Consider the following 17,279-nt stretch of genomic DNA (forward strand, 5'->3'; position numbering starts at 1 on the left):
GGAGGCAGGTTCTCTGGATACTTACGAGAGAGCTAGATAGGGCTCTTAAAAATAGAGTAGTCGGGGGATATGGGGAGAAGGCAGGAACGGGGCATCGATTGTGGGATGATCAGCCATGATCACATTGAAGGGGTTAGGTTAGGTAAGGGGGAGATACAGGGAGACCTGGGTGTCCTTGTACACCAGCCACTGAATGTTGGCTTACAGGTACAGCAGACAGTGAAGAAAGCTAATGGAATGTTGGCCTTCATAACAAGAGGATTTCAGTATAGGAGTAAAGGGGTTCTTCTGCAGTTGTATAGGGCTCTCGTGAGACTACATCTGGAGTATTGTCTACAGTTTTAGTCTCCTAATCTGAGGAAGGACATCCTTGTGATTGAGGCAGTGCAGCGTAGGTTCACAAGATTGATCCCTGGGATGGCGGGACTGTCATATGAGGAAAGATTGAAAAGACTAGGCTTGTATTCACTGGAGTTTAGAAGGATGAGGGTATATCTTATAGAAACATATAAAATTATAAAAGGACTGGACAAGCTAGATGCAGGAAAAATGTTCCCAATGTTGGGCGAGTCCAGAACCAGGGGCCACAGTCTTAGAATAAAGGGGAGGTCATTTAAGACTGAGGTGAGAAAAACCCTTTTTTCACCCAGATATGTGAATTTGTAGAATTCCCTGCCACAGAGGGCAGTGGAGGCCAAGTCACTGGATGGTTTTAAGAGAGTTAGATAGAGCTCTAGGGGCTGGTGGAGTCAAGGGATATGGGGAGAAGGCAGGCACGGGTTATTGATAGGGGAAGATCAGCCACGATCACAATGAATGGCGGTGCTGGCTCGAAGGGCCGAATGGCCTCCTCCTGCACCTATTGTCTATGTTTCTACGTTCTATAGGAATGTGTAAGTTACCTTATCACAGATATGAAATACATCAGTAGAGCACTTGGAGGTTCAGTGGAGGCCAAATCACTGGATGGGTTTAAGAGAGAGTTAGATAGAGCTCTAGGGGCTAGTGGAGTCGAGGGATATGGGGAGAAGGCAGGCACGGGTTATTGATTAGGGACGATCAGCCATGATCACAATGGCGGTGCTGGCTCGATGGGCCGAATGGCCTACTCCTGCACCTAATTTCTATGTTTCTATGACCCGGCCTGACCCTCTGCTCCAATGAATCCACAGCAGCAGCAGCAGCACCGATGGTGTTGTCCGTGACCCACAGGCCCGACTGTGCTCACCTGCTGCCCTTGTCAACGGATCGCAGCTTCTGGGAGAAATGTTCAACCAAATCAGTTTCCAAAACTCGCTTTTCCATCAGTTTGTCTTTTTCAAACGACCGCACCTGAGGGGAGGAGACGCCACAAAGAAGCACACACCAATGATGAAGGTGAAGTGGAAGGGTGGAAGTTCTCTCCAGACCCCAATGCCCCACCTCTCCCTCCCTTTCCCTCTTCCTCTCTCCCTTTCCCCCTCTCTCTCTCCCCTTACATAGAAACATAGAAAATAGGTGCAGGAGTAGGCCATTCGGCCCTTCGAGCCTGCACCGCCATTCAATATGATCATGGCTGATCATCCAACTCAGTATCCCATACCTGCCTTCTCTCCATACCCCCTGATCCCTTTAGCCACAAGGGCCACATCTAGCTCCCTCTTAAATATAGCCAATGAACTGTGGCCTCAACTACCTTCTGTGGCAGAGAATTCCACAGATTCAACACTCTCTGTGTGAAAAATGTTTTTCTCATCTCTGTCCTAAAGGGGGGGGGGGGGGGGGGGCTCGGGGGAGGGATGGGGGGGATGTGTGAAGAGGATCAGTGGGGCATGGGGATCCGGAGGAGAGGATTGGGTGCGGGAGAGGCTGCAGGGTGGGGGTGTGGGGAGGGGGAAAAGTGGCTCTGTGTGGGGGGTGGGAGAAAGAGGATTGGGGGGGAGAGGCTCAGGAGGAGGGGGAGAGAGACTCAGGGGTAGGGAGAGGACCAAGGGGGGGCAGAGGAAGAGGATCGGGAAGGGGGGGGAGAGGATGAGGGGTGGGTGGCGAAGCCCAGAAGAGGCTTGGGGGGGAGGGGGGCTACTTCCTCTGAAGGCGCATTCGATACACCCACCGTGTGAAAAATTTGCACCTCTGGTTCCTATTAAATCTTTACCCTTTCGCCTTAAACCTGTGTACTCTGGGTCTTGATTCTCCTTCCCTGAGTCCAAAGACTCTCTCTCTTTAGCTCCTGTGCTCCAAAGAATAAAGTCACAGGTTGGTCTTAACACCTCCTGTCATTAGCCATGCATACTGGAATAATGACACAGGATAGTAACAGGAAGATATTTACTTGTGTACATCGAACGTGGCTTTTAACAGGGAGAATTTGTTAGAATCTGAGCCACTCGTACCTTCACATGTCTGCTTTCTTTATCCGACACCAGGATTGAATAAGAAATTCCAGTCCGTTTGCAATGCTCCTGAACTTCCTCCTGTTCATAAAAACAGCAGAGCTTGACATTACAACCTGAAGCACGAGAAATTAGGTTCCATTCACGAGGAATACAGTGAATCCCCCACTCAACCTTTCTCTTCACTCCCCCCCCCCCCCACCCCATCTAGCCAGGACTACTGGAGGGTTTTGTTATAAGGAGAGACCAGATACGATGGAACACTTTCCCTGCAGCGAAAGATGACCTCGCAGAGACTTTGTAAAAATAAAGGGGGGCAAAGATAGGATAGAGTATTCGTAATATTTGTTAGAGGAAGGATGTCATTACACTGGAAAGAATGCAGAACAGAGGATGCTGTCAGGACTCGAGGGCCTGAGTAATAGAGACAGGTTGGGCTGGGACTTTATTCCTTCTAGCACAGGAAGCTGAGGGGTGATCTTGTAGAGGTGTATAAAATCATGAGGGGAATGTATACAGTGGATGTGGAGAGGATGTTTCCACTGGTGGGAGAGTCTAGGACTAGATGTCGTAGCCTCAGAATTAAAGGACGTTCTTTTTAGGAAGGGGATTTGAATTTCTGTAGTCAGAGGGTGGTGAATCTGTGGAATTCTTTGCCACAGAAGGCTGTGGAGGCCAAGTCAAAGGGTATTTTTAATGCAGAGATAGATAGATAGATTCTTGGAGATAGATGGGTGTCGGGAGTTAAGGGGAGTAGGCAGGAGAATGGGGTTTAGGAGGGAGGGCCACGATTAGAATGGCTGAGGGAAATTGATGGGCCGAATGGCCTAATTCTGCTCCTATCACTTTTGACCTTCTGAATTCAGCCTCAGCAAACTGGACGGGTGAAAAGCGAGGCTTTGTCCATGCAAACACCATCCGCAACATTGAGGGAGAATTTTCAGTGGTTGTTGATTGAGAATATTCCTCCCAGCCCCCCCACACACCCCCCTTCCACACCACACAGCCTGTAGAGCAAACAGTCAGCTTTGATGCAAGTTACCTGGGAGACATCACAGAGAAGCTCGGTGTTTATCCCCACTGTCCACAACCTCTGGACGATCCTGATGGCTCTGTCAACTAATATATTCCCCATTGCAACAACCAGTGCCTTGCAATGGCAACTCGCAAGCTGGGATTGGAGAAAGATGTTTAGTATTTGCCATAGAGATTTGAAACAGGGTGTTTCACACAAGCGTCACAGTCATTCAAGGCAAACAACAAAAAGAGATCATTTCCGTCAATCTGCCCCCACTGCCAGCCATCCTCCATCTCCCACCCTCTCACTCACATCCTTCCACAATTCATTCGTTACAATTTAATGGGTGACGTCAACATTAAATTTAAAAAAAAAAAAAAATCCTGGGTCAGGGAACTTACTGGCATTGAGGCGCTGCAAAGCGTGGAGATCTTATCCAGGGCAAGACTGACTCCCACGGCCGAGGGAACTGGGCCTGTGACTTGCGGCCCCCGGAACTCCAGAATCTAAAGGGCGGGAGAGCAACAAGTTATTTATTGAGAAGGTCAAATAGATCTGCAACCTTTCAGAGCATCTCTCGGATAATAGTTATCATATATCTATCTATATATCTATAAAACTCTGTGCCTGACGACTGGCTGCCTTTCTGCCTTTTGATTCGTGCCCAATACTCGCAGATGTCCAATCGGAACGGCCGATGCTCGCAGATGTCCAATCGGAATGGCCGATGCTCGCAGATGTCCAATCGGAACGGATCCTTTTACTTTCTTCCTTTGATTCACTGCCACGCCGAATCCAGACGCTCAATCTCCCAGGTCTTTTTGTCGCCTCATTTTGTCGCCTCCTGCTGGCCAGCGACCATAACGGCTGCTGGCACCCGCATTTCAACCTCAAGAGACGCCATTTAATTAGGCCTTTCAAGAACGGCTTCAGTTCGAGGACCACGTCTCCCGTGGGGGCTGTGGGTAGGGAACGGCTACGGGTAGGGAACGGCTGCGTTGGGGGAGCAGACCCAACGGGTCTGCCATTGGTCTAGTACAGTGGTTCCCAACCTTTTTTTGGCCATGCCCCACCTAATCACCTCTAAAATCCTGATGCCCCCCCCCCCCCGATGTTGTGATATATAATTCTTATCATATAAAAAGTGAACTAAATCCAGTTTCTCCAGCTTTTTTGTGTAACCTCTAAAATCCTGATGCCCCCCCCCCCCCCATGTTGTGATATATAATTCTTATCATATAAAAAGTGAACTAAATCCAATTCAATAAATAAGGTTCTCCCATGACCTCGCGCACTTCGTGCGACATGCATGAAGAGCGATGGCGCGGTGATTATGTAATAACTACACAATAAAGATCTTTTTTTACCCCCAAAAAATTATTTACTCAAAATAACATCTGAAACATAAACTACATATGTTTACCTGATGGAAAATCCAAAAAAATAAAAATCCTCAGTCGCGCTCAATTGCCCCCCTTAAAAATCAAATTGCCCCCCTGTGGGGCGTATGCCCCACGTTGGGAACCACTGGTCTAGTATATTACTAAAAGTCTGATCTTGACCGCTTTTGGCTCGTATTGAGAGAACGCCGCCACCTACGGCCGTCATTTTTGCCCACCTTGCTCAAAGCCCCCCTCCTCCTTCGGGGACCGGAGGATTTTTCCCATCGATGAAAAATCAAAGAGATATTAATGTTTTAAACAAAATCCCCATTCTCTCTGCTGCCTCCGCTGGCGGCAGTGGGAGGGACTATAAAACCCGGAAGTGTAGTCCCTCAGTCTGTGCCAGACCCAGGAAGCGAGAGGGTCACGGCTCTCTGAGCTGCGAATAACACTGAACGCACGTCTACTCCACGGTGAGTCCCCTCGATGCGGCTGTAAGGTGGCTGCTGCCCAATTGTTTGCCTTGCCTTTTTAACAAGTTTGTGTTCACAAAATGAATTTCGGCTGTCGGGTGGCTGCAGCCAAATTGTTTGCCTTGGCTTGGCTTGGTTTTTAAAATCATTGCAACAGTTGGCTGCCAGCCCAAGAATCCATTCGGCCCACAATGTCGAAACCAGTACCTTCGGCCCCCAACACTCATACTAGCGCAACAGAAAGCCCCCCCCCCACCCCACTGGCGAGCAATATTGGAATTGGTGGAATATTGCGTTGGTGACCAGCCCTCCAGTGTGATGCTGGGACCCAACGGGTCCCACTTAGTCTAGTATATATATATATATATCAGGAACAGCTAAATTCGCCATCAAACAAACTATGAAAAATAACAGCCTATTGCACTTTATCTGTTTCTTTATTGTGTATATATATGGTCTATGGGATATAGACACACTGAACTTTTATCTCCTGTCCTGTATTATGTTTACATATTGTGTTGTGCTGCAACAAGCAAGAATTTCATTTTCCTATCTGGGACACATGACAATAAAACCATCTTGACACTTGACTAAAGTCTATGCCCTGGGAAAAAGATTCTGATTATATATGATTATCTTTAAAAAAAAGGCAAGTTTTATCATTGATGCCCTCATCTTAGTTTAGTTTAGTTTTGGTTGAGAGATACATGCGGAAACAGGCCTTATGGCCCACCGAGTCCGCCCTGACCAGTGATTATACGTAAACTAATTCTATCTTGCACATTAGGGAACAATTAACACAAGCCAACCTCTACCTCCGCTACATCAACAACTGCATTGGTGCCACCTCCTGCACCCACACACAACTCACTGACTTCATCAACTTCACCACTAACTTCCACCCGGCACTCAAACACACCTGGACCATTTCCCGACATTTCCCTACAATTTCTTGACCTCACTATCTCCATCACAGGTGATAGACCACTGACCGACATCCACTATAAACCCACTGACTCCCATGGCTATCTGGACTACACATCCTTTCACCCGGCTTCCTGTAAGGACTCCATCCCCTACTCCCAATTCCTCCGTCTACACCGCATCTGCACCCAGGATGAGGTATTCCACACCAGGGCATCAGAAATGTCCTCATTCTTCAGGGAACGGAGATTCCCCTACCCTACTATAGATGAGGCTCTCACCAGGGTTTCTTCAATACCCCGTAACACTGCTTTCTCTCCCCATCCCCCCTACTCGGAACAAGGGCAGAGTCACCCTAGTCCTCACCTTCCACCCCACCAGCCGCCACATACAACAAATAGTCCTCCGTCATTTTCACCACCTCCAACGTGACCCCACCACTCGCCACATCTTCCCATCTCCCCCCCTTTCCACAAAGACTGCTCCCTCCGTAACTCCCTGGTCAATTCTTCCCTTCCCACCCGCACCACCCCCTCCCCGGGCACTTTCCCCTGCAACCGCAAGAGATGCTACACGTGTCGCTTTACCTCCCCCCGTGACTCTATTCAAGGACCCAAGCAGTCGTTCCGACAGAGGTTCACCTGCACCTCCTCCAACCTCATCTATTGCATCCGCTGCTCTAGATGTCAGCTGATCCACATCGGTGAGACCAAGCCTAGGCTTGGCGATCGTTTCGCCAAACACCTCCGCTCGGTCCGCATTAACCAACCTGATCTCCCAGTGGCTCAGCACTTCAACTCCCCCATCCATTCCGAATCTGACTTTTCTATCCCGGACCTCCTCCATGGCCAGAGTGAGCACCATTGGAGGAGCAGCACCTCATATTCCGCTTGGGCAGTCTGCACCCTAGTGGCATGAACATTGACTTCTCCAATTTCCGGTAGCCCTTGCTGTCTCCTCCCCTTCTCAGCTCTCCCTCAGCCCTCTGGCTCCTCCTCTTCCTTTCTTCTTCCCACACCCCCCCCCATCCTGCATCAGTCTGAAGAAGGGTTTCGGCCCGAAACGTTGCTTATTTCCTTCGCTCCATAGGTGCTGCCGCACCCACTGAGTTTCTCCAGCACTTTTGTCTATCTTCGATTTTCCAGCATCTGCAGTTCCTTCTTGAACATTTAACAGAAGCCAAAGGCGCTGTAAGGCACTGCTGCTGCGTCACTGGACAGTCGAGATTTAGCTACGAGAACGGGAGCAATTCAAAAAGGCCAGGCTCACATTTTAATTTATTTTCGTTTAGAGACACTGCATGGAAACAGGCCCTTCGGCCCACCGAGTCCTGATTCTTTGCTGTATCTCTGAACAGTTAGACAGGTACATGGATAGGACAGGTTTGGAGGGCTATGGGCCAAATGCAGGCAGGTGGGACTAGTGTAGCTGGGACATGTTGGCCGGTGTGGGCAAGTTGGGCCGAAGGGCCTGTTTCCACGTTGTATCACTCCATGACTAAACTAAACTAATGCAAGGTCAGGGAACTCACCAGATTGTCGAACCTCCCTCCAGCTGCGAGAGTCTCTGGGACAACACGGTGTCTCCGATGTACAAATGCAACATACTGGAAAATGATGCCACTGTATTGGTGCACCTTGTAGACAAGGCCCAGATTGATCACCACCTGCAACACAACGAATGACAAGTTCACTTTCCAGCCACCACAGACATTGTGATTAGCAATCACATCCGAGATGTCCTCATTCTTTAGAGAACGGGGGTTCCCCTCTTCCATCACGGATGAGGCCCTCACTTGTGACTCCTCGATACCCTGCAGCTCCCCCCTCCCACCCCCCACCCCCCGTCGCAACAGGAACAGAGTCCCACTAGTCCTTACCTTCCACCCCATCAGCCGTCACATACAACAAATAATCCTCCCACATTTTCGCCACCTCCAACGGGATCCCACCACTATCCACATCTTCTCATCTCCACCCCCTTTCCGCCTTCCGCAGAGACCGTTCCCTCCGCAACTCCCAGGTCAACCCGTCCCTTCCCACCCAAACCACCCCCTCCCCAGGTACCTTCCCCTGCAACCGCAGAAGATGCAACACCTGTCCCTTTACCTCCCCCGTGACTCCATCCAAGGACCCAAACAGTCTTTCCAGGTGAGGCAGAGGTTCACCTCCAATCTCATCTACTGTATCCGCTGTTCCAGGTGTCAACTTCTGTACATTGGCGAGACCAAGCGCAGGCTCGGCGATCGTTTTGCTGAACACCTCCGCTCAGTCCGCATGAACCTACCTGATCTCCCGGTTGCTGGACACTTTAACTCCCCCTCCCATTCCCACACTGACTTTTCTGTCCTGGGCCTCCTCCATTGCCAGAGTCAGGCCCAACTTAAATTGGAGACACAGCACCTCATATTTCACTTGGGCAGCTTACACCCCAGCGGTATGAACATTGACTTCTCTAACGTCAAGTAACCCTCTCCCTCTGTCCCACCCGCACCCTGTCCTCTTGCTAATTTCACGGTTTGTTTTCCTTTGTTATCATCTCGTCCTCAGCCAACAATTTGTCATACTATTTGTCATCTATATCAATGATTTGGATGAGTACAGGGCAGGATTAGCAAGTTTGCAGATGATACAAAAGTGGATGGTTTTGCAAATAATAATAAGATGGTTGTCAAAAATTCTAGCGGGATCTTGATCGATTGGCCAGGTGGGCTGAGGAATGGTTGGTGGAATTTAATACAGAGAAACGTGAGGTGTTGCATTTGGAAAGTCTAACATGGGAAGACCTACACAGTGAATGGTAGGGCTCTGGGGAATGTTGTGGAGTAAAGGGATCTAGGAATGCAGGTGGATAGTTCCTTGAAGGTGGCATCATCGGTGGTTGGGTGGTGAAAAAGACTTTTGGCACATTGGACTTCATCAGTCAGTGTATTGAGTATAAGCGTTAGGAGGTCATGTTGCCCAGTTGTATAAGACGTTGGTGAGGCCGCATTTAGAGTATTGTGTTCAGTTCTGGGCACCATGTTATAGGAAGGATGTTGTTAAGTTGGAAAGGGTGCAGAGAAGATTTACACGGATGTTGCCGAGGCTTGAGGATCTGAGCTATAGGGGGATGTTGAGTAGGCTGGGACTCTATTCCCTGGGATGCGGGTGGATGAGGTGTGTAAAATCATGAGAGGAATAGAGAATAGATCGGGTAGATGCACAGAGTCTCTTGCCCAGAGTAGTTGAATCGAGGACCAGAGGGGATAGGTTTAAGGTGAAGGGGAAAGATTTTATAGGATTCTGGGGGGTAACATTTTCCACACAGAGGGTGGTAGGTGAGTGGAATGAGCTGCCAGAGGAGGTAATTGAGGTACTATCATAACAATTAGACAGATACATGGATAGGAGAGGTTTAGAGGGATATGGTCCAGACGCAGGCAAGTGGGGCTAGTGCAGATGGGACACGTTGGTCAGTGTGGGCTAATTGGGCTGAAGGGCCTGTTTTGACATTGTATGATTCTATACTTAGTTGATAGGTTCTAGAAGCAGAATTAGGCCATTCGGCCCATCAAGTTACCCCCTTTCAACCATGGCTGATCTATCTCTCCCTCCTAACCCCATTCTCCTGCCTTCTCCCCATAACCACTGACACCCGTACTAATCAAGAATCTATCTATCTCTGCATTAAAAATATCCACTGACTTGGCCTCCACAGCCGTCTGTGGCAAAGAATTCCACAGATTCACCACCCCCTGACTAAAGAAATTCCTCCTCATCTCCATCCTAAAGGAAGGTCCTTTAATTCTGCGGCTATGACCTCTGGTCCTAGACTCTCCCACTGGTGGAAACATCATCTCCACATCCACTGTATCCAAGCCTTTCACTATTCTTTATGTTTCAATGCGGTCCCCCCCCCCCCCCTCAACTTTCTAAACCCCAGCGAGTACCGGCCCAGTGCCAACATGTGCTTATCATATGTTAACCCACTCATTCTTGTAAACCTCCTCTGGACCCTGTGCAGAGCCGGCACATGCTTCCTCAGATATGGGGGCCCAAATCTGCTCAGCAGTGTTCAATACTAAGCGAAGCATGGTAATGAAATTTCGTCCAAACTTGTTTTTGAATGATAAATCAAAAAGTTCAATGCCTTTCCCAACTGCTGCTTGAGCTAGTCATTGCCATTACGACCAACCTGATGTTTGATGTGAAGTTGCGTCAGATGCTCCATCACAGCCTGCAGGTCCTTAAAGCCTTGCTTCGCCAGCTGAGAAACTGCCGACTTCCCTTTCATCAGTGGGGTCAACAAACTGCTGAGTTCCTTAATGTCCAACTTCGCCTCAATATACTTGTAAAGGTGCAAGAGCTGAGATGGAGAAAGTGAGAGTTTCAATTACAGAATTGTCTTTACTGCTACCCGTTAAGGTGCGGCACGGTGGCGCAGCGGTAGACGTTTAGGTTATTTGAGTTCTCCCCAGAAGGCCAACTAAGAGGGGTCTCAACCCGAAACATCACCCACTCCTTCTCTCCAGAGATGATGCCTGTCCCGCTGAGTCACTCCAGAATTTTGTGTCTACCTTCTGTTTGCAAATCCTGATGTTTCTGCGTCATTAGGCTATCTGTGCGCCCAGGAGCGGAAAAGACTGCAAAGAGTTGTAAACACTGCCCAGTCCATCATCGGCTCTGACTTCCCCACCATTGAGGGGATCTATCACAGTCGCTGCCTCAAACAGGCTGGCAGCATCATCAAGGACCCACATCATCCTGGCCACTCACTCGTCTCTCCGTTGCCTTCAGGTAGAAGGTACAGGAGCCTGAAATCTGCAACGTCCAGGTTCAGGAATAGCTGCTTCCCCACAGCCATCAGACTATTAAACTCAACTCAAACAAAACTCTGAACTTTAATAGCCTATTGCACTTTATATGCTTATTTATGTGTGTATATATATATATATATATTCAATGGTATATGGTCACACTGATCTGTTCTGTATTTATTTATGCCACGATACTCTGTTGTGGTGAAGCAAAGCAAGAATTTCATCGTCCTATCTGGGACACATGACAATAAACTCTCTTGAATCTTTGCCTGGGACCTAATTCCCATTGGTTCTTTAAAATGACCAGTTCCCACACTCCTTATGAAAATATTTGGGAAATTTATACTACATTCGGTGTAGCATTTAAAAAATACGAATTAAAAATGTAACATCCAACTCTCTGGAACATCAGGCACCACCAATGTCGCAAACATGCTGGATTAATGGAGTTTTCACCGTATATACAAAGAGAACAGAAAAGAGAAGTGAAATTAAATTTACTGAGCTGAACAATTGCCTTTGTCCAGTCGGTTTAAATAAATGGACTTTGTCCATCCTTTCTGTACAGTTGCATATAATAAAACAGGTATCATTACACTGCCAATATCAGTTCCCTCCCCGCCACGGGTACCATGTAATCCCGTGCTACCTGCTCCATGGTCGGATAGTCGGCGACTAAACCGTCTCCCCCACCAGGTTTGCCAGGTGAGAAGGGGGCTGTGGACCAAACACACGACCTGTCAAAGGGCGGATGAGCTTCTAGCGAGCCAACGGCCATCCACACTTCAGTAGAAGTTGCGATCACTGTCGTACACAGCATTGTAAGGAATGATGATAAAGCACACACACCAAAATCCTATACTTCCAGCGGCGGAAGTCCGCAGGAACTAGAGGACAGAGACGTGTGGTGCGTCCGTCACCGTTCCCGTTGGAAACCAGCGCCACTGCGTCGCTAATGTTTTCAACGGTGATGAATGAATGAATGCCAATAAACCGATACAAAACTTACATTATTTTGTGACAGGGAGAGATTGTAGAACTTGGCTTCTATCTCTCGCCTGGTCAGTTTCCCAGTCTATAAAGGAAAGAAGAGGTCGACTGTTAAAATATTAAAGGTGATCGATGGAAACACAAGTATTTGTATTTGTGGAATCTGAGGGGTAACCTTTTCACACAAAGGGTGGTGGGTGTATGCTGCCAGAGGAGGTAGATGAGGCAGGAACTATCCCAACATTTAAGAAACAGTTAGGTACATGGATAGGACAGGTTTGGAGGGATATGGGCCAAACGCAGGCAGGTGGGACTAGTGTAACTGGGACATGTTGGTCAGTGTAGACAAGGGTCTGTTTCCACGCTGTATCACTCTATCTCTCTCTATGACAAGCATTATGTAATTAAGGAAATGTGTTCCAAGGTACAGATTTCAGGTGAGTTCTCCTGCATGAGAAATGTAACAGGAAAGCCAAGCCAGAAGTGCTCATGAATATCAAGAATCGGTCTCAACTCATCTCATCTCAGGATAATTCACTCCAGCTCCATCTGGTACAGAGATGGGAACAGTCAGAATCTTTAATGGGTGGATCTAGAGACTGGGGAAGTACGAAGGTCAGGATTTGTACAGATTGCACATTTATATAACCATATAACAATTACAGCACGGAAACAGGCTATCTCGGCCCTACAAGTCCGTGCCGAACAACTTTTTTCCCTTAGTCCCATATACCTGCGCTCAGACCATAACCCTCCATTCCCTTCCCATCCATATAACTATCCAATTTATTTTTAAATGATAAAAACGAACCTGCCTCCACCACTTCCACTGGAAGTTCATTCCACACAGCTACCACTCTAAAGTAAAGAAGTTCCACTCTACTGAGTTAAGAAGTTCCCCCTCATGTTACCCCTAAACTTCTGTCCCTTAATTCTCAAATCATGTCCTCTTGTTTGAATCTTCCCTACTCTCAATGGAAAGAGCTTATCCACGACAACTCTGTCTATCCCTCTCATCATTTTAAAGACCTCTATCAAGTTCCCCCTTAACCTTCTGCACTCCAGAGAATAAAGACTTAACTTATTCAACCTATCTCTGTAACTTAGTTGTTGAAACCCAGGCAACATTCTAGTAAATCTACTTAGTTGTTGAAACCCAGGCAACATTCTAGTAAATTTACTAGTGGCCAAATTCAATTCTATATCGTGATAGAACCCTCAGACATCCAGGTGTGATCCAGTTCACAATGTTCCACAGCCTGGCCAGATACTTAGACTCACATTGCATCTCAGACTGCAGGAGACCAAGGATGAACCTCGAGCTATTAATATGGAAACTGTTAAGGTGACAGAAGGTGGCGCAGCGGCAGAGTTACTGCCTTGCAGAGCCGGTTTCAATCCTGACCTCGGGTGCTGTCTGTACAGAGTTTGTACGTTCTCCCCGTGACCGCGTGGGTTTTCTCCGGGTTCTCCCACATTCCAAAGACGCGCAGGTTTATACATTAATTGGCTTGGTATTATTGTAAATTGCACCTAGTAGGTATGTTACAAAACGTACCTGAATCGTGGCTGAGCATCTGCCCCACCCCTTGTGTGTGATTCTGGCGCTGTTTAGAGGGGGCGGGTTTAAAACGCGATTTTTACTAGGCTGTTGCAATCGAAAATGTTCAGCCTAGTAAATCATTAACGGAAAATCGCTGAAAGACCCCGTCGCAAAAGGTATTATTAGTTTTTATGGCCTTGTAAAATAGTTAGAGTAATTTAAAAACCACTATCTCACTCCGCAACCTCTCGCAGCCCCAGGGTTTTATAAAGCAAACAATTAAAGGTATGTACCTTATTTTTACATTAAATGGGGCATGTATATAACCCTGTAATTAAAGTTTTCTATAGCGAGTAGTTCATTTTGGGCTCTTTATATCCCGCAGTATTTTTCTGGGCATTTGAGGGCACAAATCCAGCGCAATGTGAACGTTCTAAACCAGCGCGTTCCACATGAACCCACTAGAAAGCCGATTTAAATTGACTTTAATTTACAGCAATTGAACACTAAATTCCTTCCATTTGGCCTATAAATTGATGTAAATGAGATTTAAAAATCATGTTTTATTGTGAATTATTTGTGAATATTATTTGGACACTTGGGCTATTTAAAAATGTTAATCATTTATTAAGAAATGGATAGATGTTTAGATCTAGTAAATTGAAGTTTGAAATTAGCTACAATTGGGTAACTAACTAATTATATGCTTTAATTTCAGGTCATCCAAGTAAGATTATTTTATATTTGTTTCAGAATGGTTCAATCTATGATAACTGAAAATTTCATACAGTTCTTTTAATTTTTAAGAAGGTTATGTGCTTTTGACTGTCCACGATCACAGCTTTTTTGTTATGTCCATAGAAAATCAATAGGGAACAAGATGCTAATTTCCGAGTATGAAAATGGCCATAACGTTTTTATTACTTGAGATATGAAAGTGAATTATGTGTCAAATTAAACTTATTGTTATGCTTTATCTGATGGGATAAATTGCAGACTTGATTTTTTAAATCTCAAAATTTTGTAACATTGCTACACCTAGTGCGTAGGATAGTGCTAGTGTACGGGGTGATCGCTGGTCGGCGCGGACTCGATGGGTCGAGGGGCCCGTTTCTGCCCTGTATCACTAAACTAAACGGAAGTTTCTGCCACCATTTGTAAAAGGTTTTTTTCAACCGGCTGTAACGGCCTCCTCCTGCGCCTTACAGGAAAATGGCTGAAGAATGGATGGAATGGTGAATGGAATGCACTGCAACAGGCAGTGGGGCTGTAGAGGATAGAGAGGGGTCTTGACCTATTCCTTCTCTCCAGAGATGCTGTCTGGCCCGCTGAGCAAATACTCCAGCATTTTGTTTCTATCTGGTGGGGAGGAAGAGGCAGGTGGAATTGGGAGAACAAAGCAGGGAAGCATTACTTGATATTTCACGTACTACATATTGTGCAGCTTTTCTGCAAGCCAATAGTGATTCAGACAGTGACATTGCCTTTGCGAATGGCGATGAGAACAGTGACAACATCACCACGGTAAGGAACTCAGCGACAAGTTGGGAAACGGGGAATTACAGTGGGATCTGGGAGTCCTTGTACATCAGTCTATGAAAGTAAGCATGCAGGTACAGCAGGCAGTGAAGAAAGCGAATGGCATGTTGGCCTTTATATCAAGAGGAATCGAATATAGGAGCAAAGAGGTCCTTCTGCAGTTGTACAGGGCCCTAGTGAGACCACACCTGGAGTATTGTGTGCAGTTTTGGTCCCCTAATTTGAGGAAGGACATTCTTGCTATTGAGGGAGTGCAGCGTAGGTTTACAAGGTTCATTCCCGGGATGGCGGGACTGTCATACGCTGAGAGAATGGAGCAGCTGGGCTTGTACACTCTGGAATTTAGAAGGATGAGAGGGAATCTCATTGAAACATATAAGATTGTTAAGCGTTTGGACACGCTAGAGGCAGGAAACATGTTCCCGATGTTGGGGGAGTCCAGAACCAGGGGCCACAGTTTAAGAATAAGGGGTAAGCCATTTAGAACAGAGACGAGGAAACACTTTTTCTCACAGAGAGTGGTGAGTCTGTGAAATTCTCTGCTTCAGAGGGTGGTGGAGGCAGGTTCTCTGGATGCTTTCAAGAGAGAGCTAAATAGGGCTCTTAAAAATAGCGGAGGCAGGGGATATGGGGAGAAGGCAAGAACGGGGTACTGATTGTGGATGATCAGCCATGACCACATTGAATGGTGGTGCTGGCTCGAAGGGCCGAATGGCCTACTCCTGCACCTATTGTCTATAGGCACGGTGGCGCAGTGGTAGAGTTCCTGCCTTACATCGCGGGTTCGATCCCGACTATGGGCGCTGTCTGTACGGAGTTTGCACGTTCTCCCCGTGACCTGCATGGCTTTTCTCCGGCTGCTCAGTTTTCCTCCCACACTCCAAAGACGTACAGGTTTGTAGGTGAATTGGCTTGGTATGGACGTAAAATGTAAAATTGTCCCCAGTGTGTGTAGGATAGTGTTAATGTGTCAGCACAGACTAGGTGGGCCGAAGGGCCGGCTTCCACGCTGTATCTCTAAACTAATACTTCCAGACTAAATACAAAGTTAATTCCCTTCCGTTGCCCTCAATCTACCTGGTCCTTGCTCGGTTATGATCACACAAATGAGCGGGTGTGTGGGTGAGCAGTGGCATGGATGCGCAGGCACCTCCTGCCAGATGGGAAGGGGACATGACGGAGGGAGCGGGGAGCGCTGAGCATGGGGAGTCAGTGAGGGCCGGCTGGTGTCCGCTCTCCCCACCCCTGCTCGCTCTCCCATCACAGTCGTGACCGACCGTGGCCCTCTCCCACACACGCCACCTTTGTTCATTGAACGACAAACAGTCCATCGCACGGCCAGTCCCTGAGATCGGAACCTTGGTCATTACCCGGGGGCTGCCTGCAGCAGTTGACACACATAGTGACAGGTCAAGTCAAGCCAAGGTTTGTGAGGGACCACGAATTGGAAGAAATGGAAATATCCGCAAGAAATTCCCGAAGACCATTCTTCCCTCACTCCAGAGACGTACAGGCGTGTTGGCCTATTGGCTTGGTGTATGTGTAAAATTGTCCCTAGGATAGTGTTAATGTGTGGGGATCGTTGGTCGGTACGGACTCGTTGGGCCGAAGGGCCTGTTTCTGCGCTGTGTCTCTAAACTAAACTAATCTAAAGTCAGTGAGAAGTTGGTAACTCTCACCAACTTCTACAGATGCACCATAGAAAGCATTTTATCAGGATGCATCACGGCTTGGTTTGGGAACGGCTCCATCCAAGATCGCAGGAAATTGCAGTGAATTGTGGACGCAGCCCAGACCATCACACAAACCAACCTCCCTTCCATTGACTCCATTTATACCTCACGCTGCCTCGGCAAGGCCAGCAGCATAATCAAGGCCCAGTCACACCCTGGCCACTCCCTCTTCTCCCCTCTCCCCATCAGGCAAAAGGTACAGAAGTGTGAAAACGCACAGCTCCAGATTCAGGGACAGTTTCTTCCCAGCTGTTATCAGGCAACTGAACCATCCCACCACAACTAGAGAGCAGTGCTGAACTACTATGCACCTCATTGGTGACCCTCGGACTATCCTTGATCGGACTTTGCTGGCTTTATCTTGCACTAAACGTTATTCCCTTATCATGTGAATGGCTCGATTGTAATCATGTGTTGTCTTTCCACTGACTGGCTTTTCATTGTACCTCGGTACACGTGACATTAACTGAACTATGTTCTGATGCCAGAGCTTTTGCTGGTTGT

The 17,279-nt window shown here is 47.5% G+C and overlaps 1 protein-coding gene across 2 annotated transcripts in view; it reads right to left on the reverse strand.

The window, feature by feature from the left end:
* The window catches only part of eif2ak4 (eukaryotic translation initiation factor 2 alpha kinase 4), a 123,347-nt gene that overhangs the window by 17,347 nt on the left and 88,721 nt on the right, over positions 1-17,279 (reverse strand). For both annotated transcript variants that reach the window (XM_055641080.1, XM_055641079.1), the window contains 7 exons: positions 11,980-12,045; positions 10,346-10,516; positions 7,701-7,835; positions 3,792-3,896; positions 3,415-3,543; positions 2,373-2,453; positions 1,229-1,332 (listed from right to left, as the gene is read on the reverse strand). In XM_055641080.1, coding sequence (XP_055497055.1) covers positions 1,229-1,332; positions 2,373-2,453; positions 3,415-3,543; positions 3,792-3,896; positions 7,701-7,835; positions 10,346-10,516; positions 11,980-12,045 — 791 coding nt within the window. The remainder of the gene's footprint in view (positions 1-1,228; positions 1,333-2,372; positions 2,454-3,414; positions 3,544-3,791; positions 3,897-7,700; positions 7,836-10,345; positions 10,517-11,979; positions 12,046-17,279) is intronic.

Source organism: Leucoraja erinacea, chromosome 9 (genome assembly GCF_028641065.1).
Source record: "Leucoraja erinacea ecotype New England chromosome 9, Leri_hhj_1, whole genome shotgun sequence".
Lineage (NCBI taxonomy): Eukaryota > Metazoa > Chordata > Chondrichthyes > Rajiformes > Rajidae > Leucoraja > Leucoraja erinaceus.